At 40.5% G+C, this 18748-nt stretch overlaps 1 protein-coding gene across 1 annotated transcript in view; it reads right to left on the bottom strand.

Annotated features, from left to right (window-relative positions):
* Positions 1-2374: 2374 nt before the first annotated feature.
* WNT8B (Wnt family member 8B) overlaps positions 2375-18748 on the bottom strand; it is a gene marked incomplete at its 5' end in the record, with an annotated part of 30191 nt that continues 13817 nt past the window's right edge. The window contains 5 exons of the mRNA XM_031949380.1: positions 2375-2914; positions 3442-3584; positions 7097-7222; positions 8584-8722; positions 10198-10231. Of these exons, the coding sequence (XP_031805240.1) occupies positions 2381-2914; positions 3442-3584; positions 7097-7222; positions 8584-8722; positions 10198-10231 (976 nt within the window). The remainder of the gene's footprint in view (positions 2915-3441; positions 3585-7096; positions 7223-8583; positions 8723-10197; positions 10232-18748) is intronic.

Here is an 18748-nt window from a genome sequence, read left to right as displayed (position 1 = left end):
AGTGTATATTCTATCAAACATGGTCAACATATTTGGTTTTGCTGAATTGTTGCTTCTTTCTTTTGGAATTTTTGTTTCAAAAGATACAACAAAAATATTGTTGGGGAGAGCTATTTTTGGAAATGAATGTGATATGAAAACAGTATAAATAAAAATAAGATTAAAAAAATATAATGGGAAGGAGGAGACCCTCATTGAGAACCCAAAAGGCCCAATCAAGTTCTATCATCATACGTGGGTACCAATCACAAAAGGAGCAAAGGAAAGTTTCTTGAAAAAGTTGGTGAAGAATTAGAAGGTTCTGTTTTAGAGAATGGGCAAAGATGGGGATGGGGATACCACTTTCTAACAAAGAGTTAGAGAAAGAATCTTAACCTTAATGGAAATGAATTATTAGCATCAGAGAGAAGATGGGAAGAAGGAAGGGCTATGAAAATCAATGCAGCTGCTGTGACTCCCTTGGGTGGATGACTCTTGACTATTTGGGTGCTCTTGGTCTTGGAAAATATGAGGGAAAAGGGAGCCCATTTCCCACTTGTCATTGTCTTCAAGTCCCTGAAGTGATGAGTTCAGAACTCTGCCTCTCCTTACTACTTTAAAGTAATAGTTTTTGTACAACAGGTATGGATTTGGGATGGCAGTTCCAGGAACCTATTTCCTTCCAAGAGCCCTAATGCTCACTTTGGATAGAAAGATGGCCCATCTCTTCTGGTTAGAACAGTCCTGGGGACTTCCTTTCCCTTCTTTGACTTAGATTGAGCAAATTCCCACTTTTGCCATCTGGACTGACATCAAACTGACATCATTGGAAAAGCTCTTGGCTACTGTTTTATTGCATTAGCTAATGGATTACAGACACCTGGTAGCCACAGGCAAGGGGGCTGAAGTTTGAGGAGGATGGCTAGCATCCAGGGTGCAGAGCTTGAACGGCAAGCCAGAAAGTCACCACTCTCCAGCCCTGGAGGAAAAAAAAATATTCTCCAACAGAAGGCAGCAAATAGTTGATTGTTAGATACAGATTCCAGTGAATTAAATTCAAAGTGCTCAATTTCTATTGATCTCAATCCTTCAGAGAGCCACAATTTCATTCCCTCCCATCCTTGTTGGTGCTCAATTTTCCATCAGTATAATTCATAACTCCTCTGTACCTAAGTTCATGGTTGGTTTAACCAGCTGCTATAATTAATGAGTTCCATCATCTGATGATGTCATTGTGGTGAGGAGCTTCTCTGAACCTAATTTGCTTGGTCCTTGGACAAAAGATACACAGTCCATTTTTCATTTATATTCAAAGCTTTTCCATCTTGTTAGCACTGACCAGAGCTTTGTGCCAACTCCTTGCCCCCCCCCAATTTCTTATATATATATATAATACAATTAAATACCCCCTTCACTACGCTTCCTTTTGGGAAGAAGGCTCTCAGTCTTTCCGGCCTAAGTCCAGGTCAGAGCCACAAAATCAGGGTGAGTTTAGCAAACAAGCAGTCTCACCTCAGATGAATTCTGGGAGGCAGGGAAATGGGTTCAGGGTGAATGAAGGAGGGCTTGGATCCACCTCTAGCAATTCTTGAAGCCCAATGGAGTTAGAACCATGGGGTTTCTCTGATTATCTACAAGGTGCCACTTCTAGGTGCTAGCACCTTGGGCCTCCTGATTTTCCTTTCCTGTGGAATACAAATAGGGCTTCAGTTCTAGCTTAACTATTGCAATCCTCCAACCCCCAAGTTTCCCAAATTAATCTCCAAAGGCAGTCTCTCCTCGGAATGGAAGAACAGGGACTACATGGAAGATTCCTCCCATCTTTGTTAGAGGAAAAAAGGAGTAAATTAGGGACAGGAGTTGAGTAATTTGCGTTTCCAGGGAGCAACAGCTAGGAGAGGAGTGGCAAGGAGAGAGGCTGAAGGGGAAGAAAAGACCTTATCTGGATTCCATGAGTCTCAAAGTATTTTTCTCAGCTTTAAAGGCCACACAAATAGGACTGCTGTGCATAAGAGGGTAGCCCCTGGCCAGAGCCCACTTAGCTTAAGGAGGGTCAGTGACACAGTGGTTATAGAACAAGAGAAGGTGCTCTCACATGTGGGGCAGAAACAGGATAAGGACTCCGTGAAGGATTAGGTTTGGGACTCTTAGCTCATTACCAGGGGCCTGGAGGCTGTCGGAGAACTCAGGATGAGATGGGGAGGGACGCGAATTGCCTTGCTCCGGCCTTTCCATGGGCTGACGCTGGGAGGAGGCCGGGCGAGAAACTGGGAGCCGGAGGGGGCGTCTGGGGGGCGCTCCCGGAGCTCTGGGGGAGGGGAGTAGCGCCTCTCAGGGTCCCTGCTGTCACGGGGGGTGGGGGGCTGGGAAGGAGGGGTAGATGGGGTCGGGGCGGGCAACCCTAGGGCCGCCTCCTGGGACGCAGGCGCTCTCCTCCGGAGCGACTGCAGAAGTACTTGGTGACGCGGCGGCGGCACTGCTCGCAGCGCACGGCGCAGCACCAGTGAAACTTGCAGTTGCAGCTGGTCACGGTCTCGGCGCGCCGTTGCTCCACGGCCAGCCCACAGTCCCCGCACAGGCGGCGGCAGCTTCGGCGCTCCCAGCGGCCGAGGGCGCGGCCGCGCCGCAGGCACTCGCGACCCTCGGTGCCCGGCAGCCCGAGCGTCTTGTTCTCCAGGCAGTAGTCGGGAGAGTCCTCCAGGTGCACGAGCTCGCGCGTGGAGATGGCGCGGAAGGTGTCGGCGATGGCTCCGCGACCCGCCGCGCTGTTGCCCGCTCCCTGCAGCAGTTCCACCTTGAGCGCCGCGTGGTACTTCTCCTTGAGGTGCGCGCCCACCTCGCGGAACTCGGGCAGTTGCAGCCAGCACGTCTGAGTGGTGCAGCTGCCGGACACGCCGTGACATTTACACGTACGCTTCATGGTGGCCTTCACCGCCTGCGAGGGGGACAGAGTGGGGGCCGAGGTCTGGATGGGGCCCGCGCACCCCAGCCTCAGCAGCGTCGGAACCTCTCCTCCCCGGGCCAGCATTCAGGACCCTGGACACCTCCTAAGAACTGGTTTACTTCACTGGCTCTCAGGCCCCATTGAACCTCAGAACCACAGGGTTCTAAGCTATTTACGATCAGGGTCCATCCTTTCCCCTTTTCCGAGATCCCACCAACTTAAGTCCACCTCTGAACCTCTCTCAGGACTTTCCCCAACCTGCAAACCGCCTCAGCTGCCATCTGGGACAACCCTCCCTCCAAGGGTCCTCCTGCCCTGACTCTAACGGGCCTGGGAGACGAGTGTGAATTTTTTTCTTGGGACGTCAACCCGCAGGCTCAGTGCCTCAGGCTTCTCATCCGTTAGATGGACAGAAGAGCGGCAAAGGGTAAAGGTAATAAAGGAAAACCAGCTTTAGAGGCAGTTGGAAAGGAGCTGGAGCCATCCCTTGCCCCCACCCAGGTCTTGCCAAGGCTCACCTTTCGTCCAGCTTCGTTGTTGTGTAAATTCATGGCAGCCCGAGCATCCTGCCCAGTCTCCAGTGCATCCACAAATTGCTTGGAGATGGCCTCTCCGAAGCCCACATTGTCACTGCAGCCACCCCATAACCAGCCCTGACCCCCTGGGAAGGAGAAGAGAGGGAGGAGAGCGCTTTGAAGCTCCTGCCTTGGCCTTGAGGGAGGTGATTCAGCCAGCTCTGGATCTCTAGAGGAAGCATGGTGAGATCTGAGGCTGAAGTCTTCTACCCAGAGCTGTCTCTGAACATGGGAGAAAAGGGTGGGAAAGGCCACCCAGGACTCTGAGAATTTGGATTCTCTCAATTTTGGGGGGGGGGGTTCATTCTTTCTCAACCAGCTTTCACTGAATGATTACCATGTGTCAAGGACTGTGCAAAGCCCCCTGGGGATACAAAGAAAAAAAAGAAAGAATCCCTTCCCTCAAGGGGAATGCAATATGTACACAGAGACATAAATGCAAAATAATTTCTTGGGAGATAGCGCAAGGAACTAGGGAATGAGTTGGGCCTTGTGTAGGAGGTAGCACTGGAGCCAATGCTGAGGGAAAGTGGGAATGCCAAAAAAGATCAAGTGGAGTTAGTTTCAACTTGAGCATTATTTAGTTCATCTTCAACCTCCCCCAGATGTCATCCTCCACCAACATGTTTTGTAGATTTAAGTAATAATTAAGGGTAGGTCTTTAGTAAGAAACAGCTGCCACCCACTCAACTGATGTTTAAGGATTACAGGAGGAATGGAGAATCTGCTTTTTCTTGGGAGTTGGCTTAGTAGGCCCTTATATAATATGTTATCTATCTCCTGTCCTTTCACAATCTCTGTGATCTATATAATCTATTCAAAATTCTTACTTTTAAGCCATCTCTAAGTCAGAGTAGGGGAAAAAATAAATTTGCATGATAATTTTGTTGTATATTTGAAAGGAATAGCAAATTGTGCATAGTAGATTTGCAATTTCATATTTTTATTGCACTGTTACTGAAAAAATAAAATTCTCACCTTTTTAGGGAGAGGAAAAGGAAAGAGGGAAGGGAGGGAGAAAATTTGGAACTCAAAAAAATTTTAAATTGTTTTATGTGTAATTAGAAAAAATAAAATACTATTAAAAAAATCTCTGTCCAGTCAAATGAGACTTCTTGCCATTCCTTACTCCTGACATTTCATTTTCCCATTTCCATTACTATGTTCAGGTTATTTTCCAGGATGCAATGCCTTCCCTCCTCACATCTTTTCCTAGAATCTGCCCTTTCCTTCCAAACTCAGCTCAAGTATCACTTATATGAAGTTTTTTTAAATTCTCTAGCTGCTACTGTTTTCTTCCCAAATTGTCTTTTATTTACCTATTTATTTTGTATATTGGGCATATATGCTGAGAAATAGTGTAAGGTAATGGTTTAGAAGTTAGATCTTAAAGACAAGAAGACATCATTTCAAGTTCTAATACAAGGTGGCTGTGTGATCCAGGATAAATCATTCAATCTCATAGTGCCTTGAGCGTAAACTGCAGATAAGATGCCAGCCTGCATTGGTAGAAGGAATTTCCTCATCTGGGAGTTCCCTATACCAATGACAACACAGATTCAGTCCCTAATCTTATTTTTTTATATGTTAATGAGTATGTTTGATCCCAGTGGACAAGGGATCTTTGAAAGCAGGGGGTTTTCATTTTTATTTTTGTAGCCATAGAATCTGGCACATAGAGCGTACTTAATCAATGTTTTTGGATTGATTGATTAGCTGATTCCAGCTTGTAAAAATCTAGGTAGTTTCTTTGCACTTTGGAGAAATCTGTGTACCTGGGATTCCTGGGACAACTGGGCATTAAAGTGGATAGAGTTCTGCACCTGGACTCGGGTGCAAATCTAGCTTTGAACACTTAAGAACCATACTAGTCCTGTGCAAATCACTGGACCAATTTTTTCATCTGTAGAATGGCGGTAGTAATAGCAACTACCTGCTGGGATTGTTATGAGGATCAAATGAGGTAATGTTTGCAAAGTACTTTGCAAACCTTAAAGTTAAGTATTAGTATTATGTTCTTTCAATCAAAGTATTCTAACTGAAGGGAAGAACTACTTATTCCCATTGACTGTAGTGACTGGACTGAATTTCACTTTCATAATTAGGAGGGACACCCTGTCTGTTCAGTATCTACAATGTATTGTCATGTCACCAGGCCAGTCACCATTTTGATTGTACAGATCTCCAGAGCCCAGAGACATGGAAACTGAAGATTTTGAGGTGGGGAGAAGAGAGATTTAAAATACGGAGAGCATGATTTTGCTTGTGCAGCATGACAAATGTGGCAACACGTATAAAAGAACTGCACATGGTTAATACATATTGGATTATTTCATATATAGGGAATAGAGTGGAAGGAAGGGAGGGAGAAAAATTTGGAACATAAGGTTTTGTAAGAGTGAATTTTGAAAACTATCTTTGCATGTATTTTGGAAATAAAAAACTATTATTAAAAAAAGAAAATACAGAGATCAGTGACGGAGAGCCACAGACACAAGGCTAGAACATTTCTTTTCTTCACACTTCTGATTCTCCTTAGCCTCCTGGATCACTTCTGAATGTATGCAAATTTTGTTTTCTCATATGAATAAACCCTGATATAGCACACTTGTCCATAGTATATGGCCAAGAAACCCAGAGTGGGTGTGTGAAATAAAAAGCAGCACTACCCCTCCGCCCCAGAGAGATGGTAGCAGTGGAGGAATGGGGAGGGCATGCAACCAAAACCTAGGAATGGCTAGTCTCTAATCCTAGCAACTGGTTAGAAATTTTCTCTGATTTAGAGTATCGATGAGATATAGATTACAAAAAAAGGAAAGATCACCTGTTCTGAGTATTTCATTCTTTGAAAAATTGAGGTCCCTGATTAAGGTAGATCTGTGCAGAGCAGATCCAGGGGGAGAAGCAAGGAAGAGAGAAGAAAGAGACTGAGGAGGAAATGTGGAAGAAAACTTTGGAGGAAGGGCAAGGAATGTAAGAGCCCAAGGGGGAGAGAGGAACTAAGGCCTGGGAACTTGGGGAATCCGAATCAAGTAAGGACTTGAATTGTGGGGATGGGTTTCAGAGGAATGAGAAAGTGTGTAGCTTGAAGCAGGAGAGGGAATCTAGAGACATGCTCCTATGGGAGAGAACCACAGAAAAAGAATGAGGGAAAAGTGGGGGGGAAAGGGGAGAAGGGCCTCAGAAAAGAAAAGCAGAGAGAAAGGACAGGAAAAAGAATGTTAAAGGGAGTATTGGTAGATGACATGTCAAAAAAAAATCAAGCTTAGGAGAGAAGGGAGGGCTTACCCCAAGGGTCTGCTTCCATTGTCTTTTCCTGATGAGAATAATTTGTGGGGAAAAAAAGTGCATTCTGGATTTTTCTCAGCTCTATCTGGGATCTGAACACTCTCAGGTCTGATTCCATGGGAAGTCTGGGTTCAGTTTCATCTATCTTTTGGGAACTGGTTTTATTGACTTAGTTCTTTTTTTTTCCTTAGTGAAAGGGTCCCATTCTATGTAGATCCTTCCCGTGATGCCCACAGAATTCCCTGTCTCCTTCATATTTTTATTTCTGTCACTGACTCCCATCCCACCCCCCTCCACACTGAATACTTACCCAGTTGCCCATTTCGGGAATCATCACATCCACAGTTGTCAAAATCCCCGAGGCTGCAGTTTCGGGTCAATGTGTACATGACCCCAGCAGAGCTGATAGCGTGCACAAAGGCTGTCTCTCGATTGGCTGTTAGGAATCAAAATGGGGACATCTAGAGGGTGGTGTAGGCTATATCCTCTTCAATGTCCCTCATGCCAAACCCAGAGACCAACTAGTTGAACCCATACAGGGAAGCAGGAATCCTCACTCCACAGGTGATCATCTGGGTTACATTTGGATATCTCCAAATCTCACAGAAACAGCTCATCCCACTTTCAATAACCTCAACTGTGCTGAGCTAAAGATGGGTTCTCTGCAGCTCTGGGGTCAAGCAAAATACATCTGATCCCGCTTGTCCATGATGATCAACCAATCAATAAACATTTTTAAAGTGCCTAATGTGTGCTAAGTGTTTCAGGTACTTGAAGACAGATGCTGTGTCCCTTCTAGGAATACTTGTACTTGATTAAAATCCTGGTTCCATATTCTCCAGGTTCAGAAACTGACTCTTAGTATAGTTGTGATATAAATGTGTACATTTATATGCAGACATATGTGTATATATACATTTACATATATGTATACATATATTATAGAATAATATAGCACTTCCTACATGGTGTACAATAGCATAGTATATTATAATCACTCGCTTGCCTCAATCTACTCTAGGCTCCCTTTTCCACACTCTCCTTTCATTCCCTCTGTTCCTTGCACAGATTATCTGTTCTCTGCTTTTCTCTGGTTCTCTGCCAGCTGTGCCTTTTGGGACCCCCACCCACCCAGATATCCCTAATTGAACTGGGGACTAGGAATAGGTCTGAGCCAAGACCCTGAGGGGAAAACAAAGAAAAGGATGAACTGGAGGAACCTGCCATGGGGATCCTAAGATAAGTTTGCTCCAGAATAGCTGTAGCTGGAGGGAACCAAAGCTCTGTTCATAGGGAATGATACTCCCCTTCTGAACCCCGGGCTCTTGGCTGAGTCTGCTGGCCAGTGCCATGTATGTACCCATATGTACACACGTGTGCTTGCATGCACATAGTACTTGGAAGTCCAACGGCTGCTCAAGCTTTATGCCCGTAACAGAGCAAAGTGGATGCAATCCAAGAAATTTTATTGAATGACTACCCTGTGCAAGGCACTGGGAACACAAATGAACTCCATATCAACCAGCCATTTTCTCCTCTGATAATGATATACCTTTATGGAGGCAGAGAATGGGACAAAATAAGGATGAAGCAGCAATGGAAATCGAGACTCACAAAACAAAGGCTATAGAAGAGGAGAAAGCAATTTTCCTGGGTAGACAAGATTTCCAAGAAGGAACCCGATGGAGAGAAGAGGCCTTTGCAGGGCAGTAGATACACGTTCAGGACTGTGCCAGGATATGGGACTCTAACCTGTGGCCAAGGGGTCCCAGGAGCTGCGGCTGAGGCTTTCCTTACCACTGCGTAGCCCGCCATGACTGGACAGCTGGAGCGCTCTCTCGGGGCAGTTCCATCGGTCCCAGGCAAACTGGTATTTGCATTCTTCAATGCCACTCTGAGCACCAGCGGCCACACTGCTGGAGTAGATCAGATAGGCCTGCGGGAAGAAGAGTACCAGTGTGCACAATCACCTGAGTTAGTCAGTCCCTCACTTAGTATTGGTGAAGTCCCTACTCTGGACCAGGCAACACATTAAACACTGGGGACACACACACACACACACACACACACACACACAAAAGCATAAGATAGCCTTTGCTTTCAAGGAGTTCACAGTTGGAGGGAGAGCCATATTCAAGCAGGACACATACAGAGTAAGAGACAAGGATTCAAATTGTTCCCAAGTCTGTCAAATCTGACTCTTCTCCCATACTCCACCAGCATCAGCTAATACCTGAACATAGGGCTCATCATTATTGGTGCACACCTTCCCTCAGCCTGGGCAGGTTAGAACAGCAAGATCAGGCCAGCTGACCTTGGAGGACAAGGGTGAAAGGAGAGAGGGATGGGAAGGAAGCAGCTGAGTCTGCAGGCAGCCTACACATATAATCAAGACCACACAGGGCTCTTGCTGCAGCTGTTCAAAACTATTAGTAGATTTATTTTGAAAATCTATATGATGTTAAAGAAAGAGAATATAATAGGATCTCATTGGAGGGCAGCTCCACATGGAAAAATGCCTTTCCTGATCCCTCCCTAATACTTTTCTTCCCACTTTTACCTTCCCATTACTTTCCACTTATATATACAAATATGTCTGTATGTCTGCCCTGATAGAACATAAGCTCTTTGAAAAATAGCTTTGTATTTTTCCAAATACATGCAAAGATAGTTTTCAATATTCATTTCTGTAAAACCTTGTGTTCCAAATTTTTCTCACTCTCTTCCTTCCTTTTTTCCCAGTACAGCAAGAAATACACTAGAGGTTAAACATGTATAATTCTAGAATATAAACTAGAATAATTTATTTCTGCCTGTGTCTCTGTACTGCCTAGCATAGTATCTGGCACAGAATTATTGCTTTGATTGATTAATTCCTAGTTGTCTTTCAGTATTGACTTGAAGGCATTAGAGATGTTTCCCTTAGGAGAAGGGAAGAGTTAAGGGGAATGTGATGGTTTCTTATGTATGATTATGGTAGAATACAGGTAGTAATGGCTGGAGACCAAGGACTGTTGGGTTTTTGTTCTCCCTGAAAAGAATTTATGGACAAACAAGGATGCTGATGTGGATACAGATTATTATGATTTGAAACACAGTACAACATCACCAAAAAGGTTCAAACTAAGTTTATAAGTCCAGGAGAACTGGAGAGAAAGGTCCCTTCTAATTGCCTGGGGGTGAGAGAAGGCTTCCTATGGAAAGTGGTATCCGAGATGGGCCTGAAAGGAAGGGCAAAATTTGGAAAAGGAGAAGAGGTGAGAAGGGCATTATAGGTAGAGGGATAGGCATGAGAGGTGGGAAAATGCATGAGGTTGTCTCAATCCCTTTGGGGAAAGGTGCTAATAATGAAAAATTTATGTGGTAGTAAGAATTGGCTAAAGAATAAAGGAAATCAAAAGTTTCTCTTACCTTTGGACCAGTCATCAGGAAATTATTGACTGACCTAGAATAGACAGAGATCAGAATGTGAAAAGAGAACCAAATTGTCCCCTACCCCAAGTAGCTGCTTCTTTTCTACCTACTCCATCTCACCATCCTCCTCTCCTTTACATGTTCAGATTCTGCTCTACGAAGAACTTTGAATATCTGCTTGATCATTTTCTTCTTCTCATCTTGTTAATTTCCACTCTCAGATTCATCCCCTGTTCTGGACATCTCTCTCCAACTCCCAATTGTTTTCCATTCAGTACACCTTAGTGTGCAGGGTTCCATCTATCCATTCATCAATCAACAAGTATTTATTAAACTCCTATTACACAATATTGCTGTTACTGTGTGCAATGTTCTCCTGGTTCTGTTCATTTGATTTTGCATCATGTAAGTTCATATAAGTCTTGCCAGGTTTTCTAAGAGCATCCTGCTCATCATTTCTTAAAGCACAATAGTTTTCCATTACAATCATATACAACAATTTGTTCAACTAATTTTCAGTTAATGGACATCCCCTCTATTTCAATCTTTATCATCAGTAAAAGAGCTATTAAAAATATTTTTGAAAACATAGGTCTTTTTCCTTTTATGTTTTTGAGATACCGACCTGGTAGTAGTATTGCTTAGTCCAAGGGTGTACATGAATTTATAATTTGGGGGGCATACTTTCAAATTACTCTTCAGAATGGTTGAATCAGTATACCACTTCACCAACAGTATCTTAATGTTTTAATTTTCCCACCCCCTCCAATATTTGTCATTTTTCTTCATAATAACTAATCTGATAGGTATGAGGTGGTAGCTCAGAGTTGTTTTATTGCAATTCTCTAATTAATAGTGATTTAGAGCATTTTTTTCAGATGACAATAGATAGTTTTGATTGCTTTCTCTGAAAACTGCCTGTTTATATGCTTTGGCCATTTATCAGTTGAGGAATGGCTTTTATTTACATAAGTTTGAGTCATTTTTCTTGGAGAAATGTATGAGAAATGAAGTCTTTGTCAGAGAAATTCACAGTAAAAATAATGTTTTTCACAGTAATTATTACCAGCTACACATTTCCCTCCATCCTATTCCCCTTTCCCCATTTGTCCTACTATCTCTCTCCTTTTACTTTGTCCATTAATCAAAATTGTTTTACTTCTGATTTTTACCTCTCCCAAACTGCCCTCTCTTCCACCAGCTCTGTTCCACCCCACCTTCTCTTACTACCTTCCTCTTTTCATTTCCTGTATGGTAAGATAGGTTTCTACACCCAATTGAATGTGTATATTGTACCCTCTTTGAGCCAGTTCCAATGACAGTAAGGTTCATGTGCATGCTCCCCACTTCCTCCATTTCCCCCTTCACTGCAAAATCTCTTTCAGGCCTCTTTTATGTCAGATAATTTAACTCATTCTACTTCTCATTTCCCCTTCTCCAAGTACATTCTTCTATCTCATAATTTTATTTGTTAGGTAATCATATCATCACATTCAGCTTATACCTCTGCTCTCTATGTACACACCTAACTGCCCTAATAATGAATAAATTTTTAGGAGATATAAATATTATTTTCTGAGGTAGAAATAGAAACAGCATAACCTTTTTGAATATCTTATAATTTCTCTTTCCTCTTTGCCTTTTTATACTTATTTTGCATCTTGTATTTGAAAGTCAAATTTTCTATTTAGCTCTAGTCTTTTCATCAGGAATGCTTGAAACTTTTTGGTTCACTGAATATCCATTTTTCCTCTCTGAAGGATTATATTCAGTTTTTCTGGGCAGGTGATTCTTGGTTGTAATCCTACTTCTTTTGCCCTCTGGAATATCATATTCCAAGTCCTCTGATCCTTTAATATAGAAGCTATTAAATTTTTTGTTATCCTGATAATCCATGACAATTTCTATCCTGACAATGGCTGCACAGTATTTGAATGGTTTCTTTTTAACTGTTTGCAGTATTTTCTCCTTGGGACACCTCCTGGGAGATCTGAAATTTGGCTGTAACATTTCTAGGCATTTTCATTTTAGGATCTTTTTCAGAAGATGATCAGTAGATTCTTTCAAAAATTTTTTACCTTTGGGTATAGATTATCAGGGCAGTTTTCCTTGATAATTTTTTGAAAGATGATATCTAGACTCTTTTTGATCATGATTTTCAGCTACTTTAATAATTCTTAAATTATCTTTCCTGGATCAATTGTTCAGGTCAGTTATTTTTTCAATGAGATATTTCACATTTTCTTCTATTTTTTTCATTTTTTGATTTTGTTTGATTGTTTCTTGATGTTTCATAGAGTCATTAGCTTCCATTTGCTGAACTCTAACTTTAAGGAATTATTTTCTTCAGTGGTCTTTTGCACATTCTTAAAAAAAACAATTACTTTTTTTTAAGGAGTTGCTTTTTTCAGTGAATTTTTGTGTATCTTTTTCCCATTTGATCAATTCTGCTTTTCAAGACATTCTTCTCTTCATTGGATTTTTGTGCCTGTTTTACCAAATGGTCTAGTCTTGTTTTGTTTTGTCTTTTAATAAGTTTTTTATTTTCAAAATATATGCAAAGATAGTTTTCAACATTCACGCTTGTAAAACCTTGTGTTCCATTTTTTCTCCTTCCCTCCTCCTTCCCCTTCCATTAGATAGCAAGTAATCCAATATATGTTAAACATTTGCAATACAGAAGTATTGCATCTAGTATCTAGTCTGTTTTTAAGATGTTATTTTCTTCAGCATTTTTTGTGCCTCCTTTATCAACCAATTGACACAATTTTCTTGCCTCATTCTCATTTCTCTTCCCATTTTTCCTCTCCTTTTTAAATGATTTTTAAAGTCTTTTTGAGCTCTCCCATGACTTGAAACCAATTCATACTTTTCTTTGAGGCTTTGGATGCAGGAATTTTGACTTTTTTGTCTTCTTCCAAGTGTGTGTTTTGATATTCCTTGTCACCATTGTAGCTTTCTATGGTCAGAATTTGTTTTTCTATTATTTGCTCATTGCCCAGCCTATTTCTTGACTTTTTCAATCTATGCTAAAATTTTTTTTTAAAAGGTCTGCTTCTCAAGTGGAGTGGGCTCTGTCCCAATCTTCAGGTTTTTTGTGCAATTGTTTTGAGAGGTAAGTTTTTGGTTTTTCCAAAGTGGTATGATCTAAGGAGAGGTGTATTTACTTCTCTCCTGTACTGTGCAGTGACTTATGAGCAACCACAAGCACTCTTCCACCATGGAACTGTAACCAGGGTCTCTGTGCCACCATGTCTCCAAGTTCTGATGTGCTAGTGCTCCTCCTTGCCCTGCAATTGCCACCCAGAACTGTGACCTAGATCCAAGTATAAGCAATGCAACAGAGTTTTGTCCCTAGTGTCAGTAAAGAGACCCTTGTAAATCTCCTTCTTACCTGATGTCCTATCCTCTCTCTGTCTCTGAGCTGAGAGGTTTGGAAACCACAGATGCTACTATTGATTCATTCACCTCAATGCCTGATCCAGTTTGTTGGAGTTTGAACTGAGCTAGCACAACCTGTGCTGTACCATGTTCCACTCTCACCTTAGTTCAATAGACATTTCTTGGCAACCTTCTAAGTTGTCTTGGGCTGGAAAATTATTTCATTCCATATTTTTGTGGGTTCTACTCCTATAGAATTTGTTTAGAGCCATTATTTAAAGATCTTTGGAAGAGTTTTGGGGAGAGCTAAGGCAAGTCCTGTCTTCACTTTACCATCCTGGCTGTCTTCCTTTCCATGAAATGTTAAAAGAAAATGAGGAATGCCTTCAATGTGCGTTGGGTTAATCCTAATGGAAGATATATGGAAAGATACAAGACTGCTCACATAAAATGAGAAAGCATGTTTGGATTGTACTTGACTAACAGGGAAGGTGTATATTCATGATAGATCCATAAAAGGATGGGTATTTATGCAAGACAAAGTGAATACCAGCATGACCTAGTAGATAGAAATAATTAATCTTATAGACACACACACACACACACACACACACACATACACACTAGAAGACTTTCATGTGGAGATGGAACTTAAGCCATTCCTTGAAAAAAAAGCAATTCCAACAATGTGGGAGGAGTGAAGAAACTATGGAATCCTAGAATCTCAGGAGTGCAAAATGTCTTAAAGATCAGCTCATCCAAATTTTGACCCAAGTTCACTTCTATAAATTCCTGAAAGGAGGACATTCAGCTTGAAGACTTTTTTCAAAGACAATTTATGACTTTTGGAGTTAACTCATTCCACTCTTGGACTTATTGTTAGGAAGTTTTTATTTATAATGGACTAATATCTGCTTCTTTGGTTCTGCCTCTGAACAGACCTAATCTTTTCCCCCCATTATAGTCCTTCAAAAAAATTATAACTACAAAAACAATAATACATTTATATAGTTATCATATTGTATATACTAGGTTCTGTGATAAGCACTATCAAATTGTCATCTCATTTTTATCCTTAAAACCACCCTGAGAGATAGGTGCTATCATTACCCCCATTTTACATTTGAGGAAATGGAAGCAGTTAGAAGTTAAGTCACTTGCCTGAGATTGCAAGGCTGGATTTGAACTCAGATCTTTCTGATTCTAGAGCTGCCACTCTATCCATTGTGCTATACTGAATTAAATTAAATTAATTTAAACAAATTCAATTAGACAAACATTCATTTGAGCGTTCCCAATCCTAATAATATTTGATTTTTTTCAATTACATGTAAAGAAAAATTTTAACATTCATTTTTTTTAAAACTTTGGGTTCCAAATTCCTTTCCTCTCTTGTTCTCTCCTTCTTTTCCTTTCTCCTTCCTTAAGATGGTAAGCCATTTGATATGGGTAACATCCATTTATTAAGCATTTGTGTACCAATTACTATGCTGAAGATGCAAAGACTAAAATGAATCATCTTAGTTTCCTTCAACTTAATCACTCTCCCAGATATGATCTGGTCAGAAAAGATCTTGGTGAGACTGCTCCCTCTTGTATTTGTAAGACCTGAGATTTAAAACAGGAGGGACCTTATATATCATCAAATCCAATCCCTTCACTTTACAGATAAGGAAATCGAGGTCCAGAGAAATAAGTGACTTGTCTATCCAGTCCAATCCCTTCACTTTACAGATAAGGAAACCGAGGTCCAGAGAAATAAGTGACTTGTCTATCCAGGACCACACAGAAAGTCAGTGTCAAAGATGAGACTCAAACCCAAGTCTTCTCAACTCTAAATCTTGCATCCTCTTTATTATGCCACATTATTCTAAATGCAATTCCCAGTTTTAAAAATATCTTATGATGATTGAGCTTTCAGCCCATTAGAACCACTAGATATATTGTTCCATAAGTTGTTGCCTGACTCTCTCAATATATATGCATGCAACTGTTCATTTTAAATTTTAAAGGATTTCACACATATTGCTCTATAATCCCTTCCCCCCCTCCCCAGTTCAGCCTATTCCTTTAGTGTAGTAATATTTTTTGGATCATGACTGTCACCATCTTACTCCACATTATGTCATCTTCTTGTTTGATAGATGTGGAATCTAGTCTTTCATCCAGATAACTGGTGGACGTTTTGTAAAGTACAAGGCCAAGTAAAGACCTCAAGGCATCCCACTCCGTGGTAGTCACAATCCACATTGACATAAATCTATTAACGTATCTTCTGAGTCTTCCAACCTGTTCTGAATCTAGTCCATGCTTCTCCATGTTGTCCACAAGGATTTTGTCAAATATTTTGCTGAAATCCAGAAGTACTACATCTGTGGAATCACCAGCTAGGGAGCCCTGTCACATGTAATGGGGAGGGGTATCATTTACCTGGGGCATATCTATAGGTGGCGCGCTTCTGAAAATCCATGTTAGCGTGCAATGGAGACCCCCACTTCAGAGAGCATGCACATATTTTGTGACTATTTATTATCTTATTGTGATTAAGAAAAAGCTTTCTAAGGCCTGGAGAGACTTAAATGAATTGATGCTGAGTGAAATGAGCAGAACCAGGAGATCATTGTATACTTCAACAACAATACTGTATAATGATCAGTTCTGATGGACATAGCCCTCTTCAACAATGAGATGAACCAAATCAGTTCCATTTGTTCAATAATGAATAGAACCAGCTACACCCAATGAAAGAACTATGGGAAATGAGTGTGAATCACAACATAGCATTTCCAATCCCTCTGTTTCTGTCTGCTTGCATTTTTTATTTCCTTCTCAGGTTATTTTTACCTTATTTCTAAGTCCAATTTTTCTTGTGCAGCAAAATAACTGTATGGATATGTATACATAGATTGTGTTTAACATATACTTTAACATTTTTAACATGTATGGGACTACCTGCCATCTAGGGGTGGGGGGAAGGAGGGGAAAAGTTGGAACAAAGGTTTTGCAAAGTCAGTGCTGAAAAATTACCCATGCATATATCTTGTAAATAAGAAGCTATAATTAAAAAAAAAAAAAGAAAAAACTTTCTAGTTGGCTGCTGAGCCAGAACTGAACATGCATATAAGAGCCATGACAGTTACTCATAAAAGGAAATCAGCTAATTCTGGCATTATTTGTTCTCCATGGTCCCATGTTGCCCCTTGATGGCGACCATTTCCCTTTCTCACAAACCATCCCTTTAATCATGCATACTAGAATTTTGTCAGCAATCCAAGTCAATTTAACCAGATTAGAGTCTGGAAACTCTACCCTCTTTTCCTTTTTAAAAATCAGGACGATATTTGCCCTTGTCCAATTCTTCCCCTCCTCTCCCACGCTCCATGAAATTTCAAAGTTCAATGGCAGCAGTTTGACATCACATATCTGCCAGTTCTCTCAGCACCCTAGGACTTAGATTATTTAGAACTGGTGACTTGAATTCTCTGAGAACATCAAGGTGCTCATTTATTTTAGATTTCAATTCTGTTCTTTACTTTCCAATCTAAAGATCATTTTCCTTGGTAGAGAAACAGATGCAAAATGAGTTGAATGATTTTATTTTATTTGCTATCTATGATCATTATTCCACCTACCTCAATTAGAGATTCTATTGCCCTTTAAAAAAAAATCTTCCTTGTGTCTCCTAACATGTTTTTTAAGTCCTTTTTGTGGTTGTTTGTTTGCATAACCAGACTCAGCTTGCCCAGAAACTCTGAAATCTACTCTGCCAAAATCTAGTCTTTGGAAAGCAGAATTAACAGGACTTAACTATTGGATTAGCAGAGTGAAAGAGAGAGGAATTAAAGATAACTCCAAGATTTAATCTCATTAGGGACTGTTGCCTGGACTTGGTTGAAGGATCCCTCTTAAAAATATAGGGTGAAAAGAATGTGCAAAGAATTTGTCCTCTTATAACTAGTGAAACTTCACAGTACTCACTGAAGTATTCTAGTATCTGTGCTAGAAAGAAGAGACCAAATTCTTCAACAAAGAAACAAAGGAGGTGCCCCTCAATTGAGAAATGGCTAAACAAATTATGATAAATAAGTATAAAGGGATGTTTTATGCCATATGAAATGAAGAAACAGTTTCAGAGAAAGCTGGGAAGACTTATGAACTGATGCAGAATAAAGTAATGGGATAAGAAAAATTATGTTATAATATCAATATGGTAAAAATGAACAATTTTGAAAGATTTAAGAAATCTGATAAATGCAGTGATCAGCCCAATGATAAGGAGTACTTTTTATCTCCCAACTGGGAATCAGATGCATATTTTTGTACTTGGCCAGTTTGGAAATGTATTTTGCTTACATCAGCTTATTTATTATAAAGGTTTTCTTTCATTTTTTTAGTGGGGGGAGATGGAAAATTCAGGGGAAGGAAGTTGCAAAATAAAAAGAATGGTTTCCAAGATCCCTTCTAGGTCTAAATATATGGTTTTAATGCCTGAATATGTATTCTCAAGCAGCATTTATTATCAGACTATGCGGGACTTATCCCTATTTTATGGTTGAGGAAAGAGGTTAAGTGGCTTTCCTAGGTCACACAGCTGGTAATATCTGAGGTCAAATTTGAATTCAGATCTTCCTAACTATGTTTCTAATTTCAGGTCCAGTACTCTATCCTCTTTATTTCCTAACTGCTTACTCCCTGCATAAGATAAATTATTCAAACTCTTTGGACTTCAGTGTCAATTTTTTTTTTTAAATGAGGGAATTGGGCTAGATGATCCCTGAGAGCTTTTTCAACTTAACATCTGGGATTCTATAATCCCATGATTTTTTTGTTTTTTCATGGAATCACCACTACTTAGAGTTGAAAGTTAATTCAGCCATAACATAACATTTCCACTCTTTCTATTACTGTTGCTTGCATTTTTGTTTTTTTCTTCTCAGATTATTTTTACCTTCTTTCTAAATCTGATCTTTCCTGTGCAACAAGATAATTATAAATATGTATACATATATTGTATTTAACATTTGAGTACATTTAACATTAACATTAATTACATTTAACATGTACTTTAACATATTTAACATGTATGGGACTACTCCATGTATGGAGAGGGGGTTGGAGGAGAAGGAGGGAAAAAGTTGGAACAGAAGTTTTTGCAAGGGTCATTGTT

Source organism: Sarcophilus harrisii, chromosome 2 (genome assembly GCF_902635505.1).
Source record: "Sarcophilus harrisii chromosome 2, mSarHar1.11, whole genome shotgun sequence".
NCBI classification, from domain to species: Eukaryota; Metazoa; Chordata; class Mammalia; order Dasyuromorphia; family Dasyuridae; genus Sarcophilus; species Sarcophilus harrisii.
The sequence above is the reverse complement of the archived record's forward strand: the minus strand, read 5'-3'. Positions and strand labels throughout refer to the sequence as shown.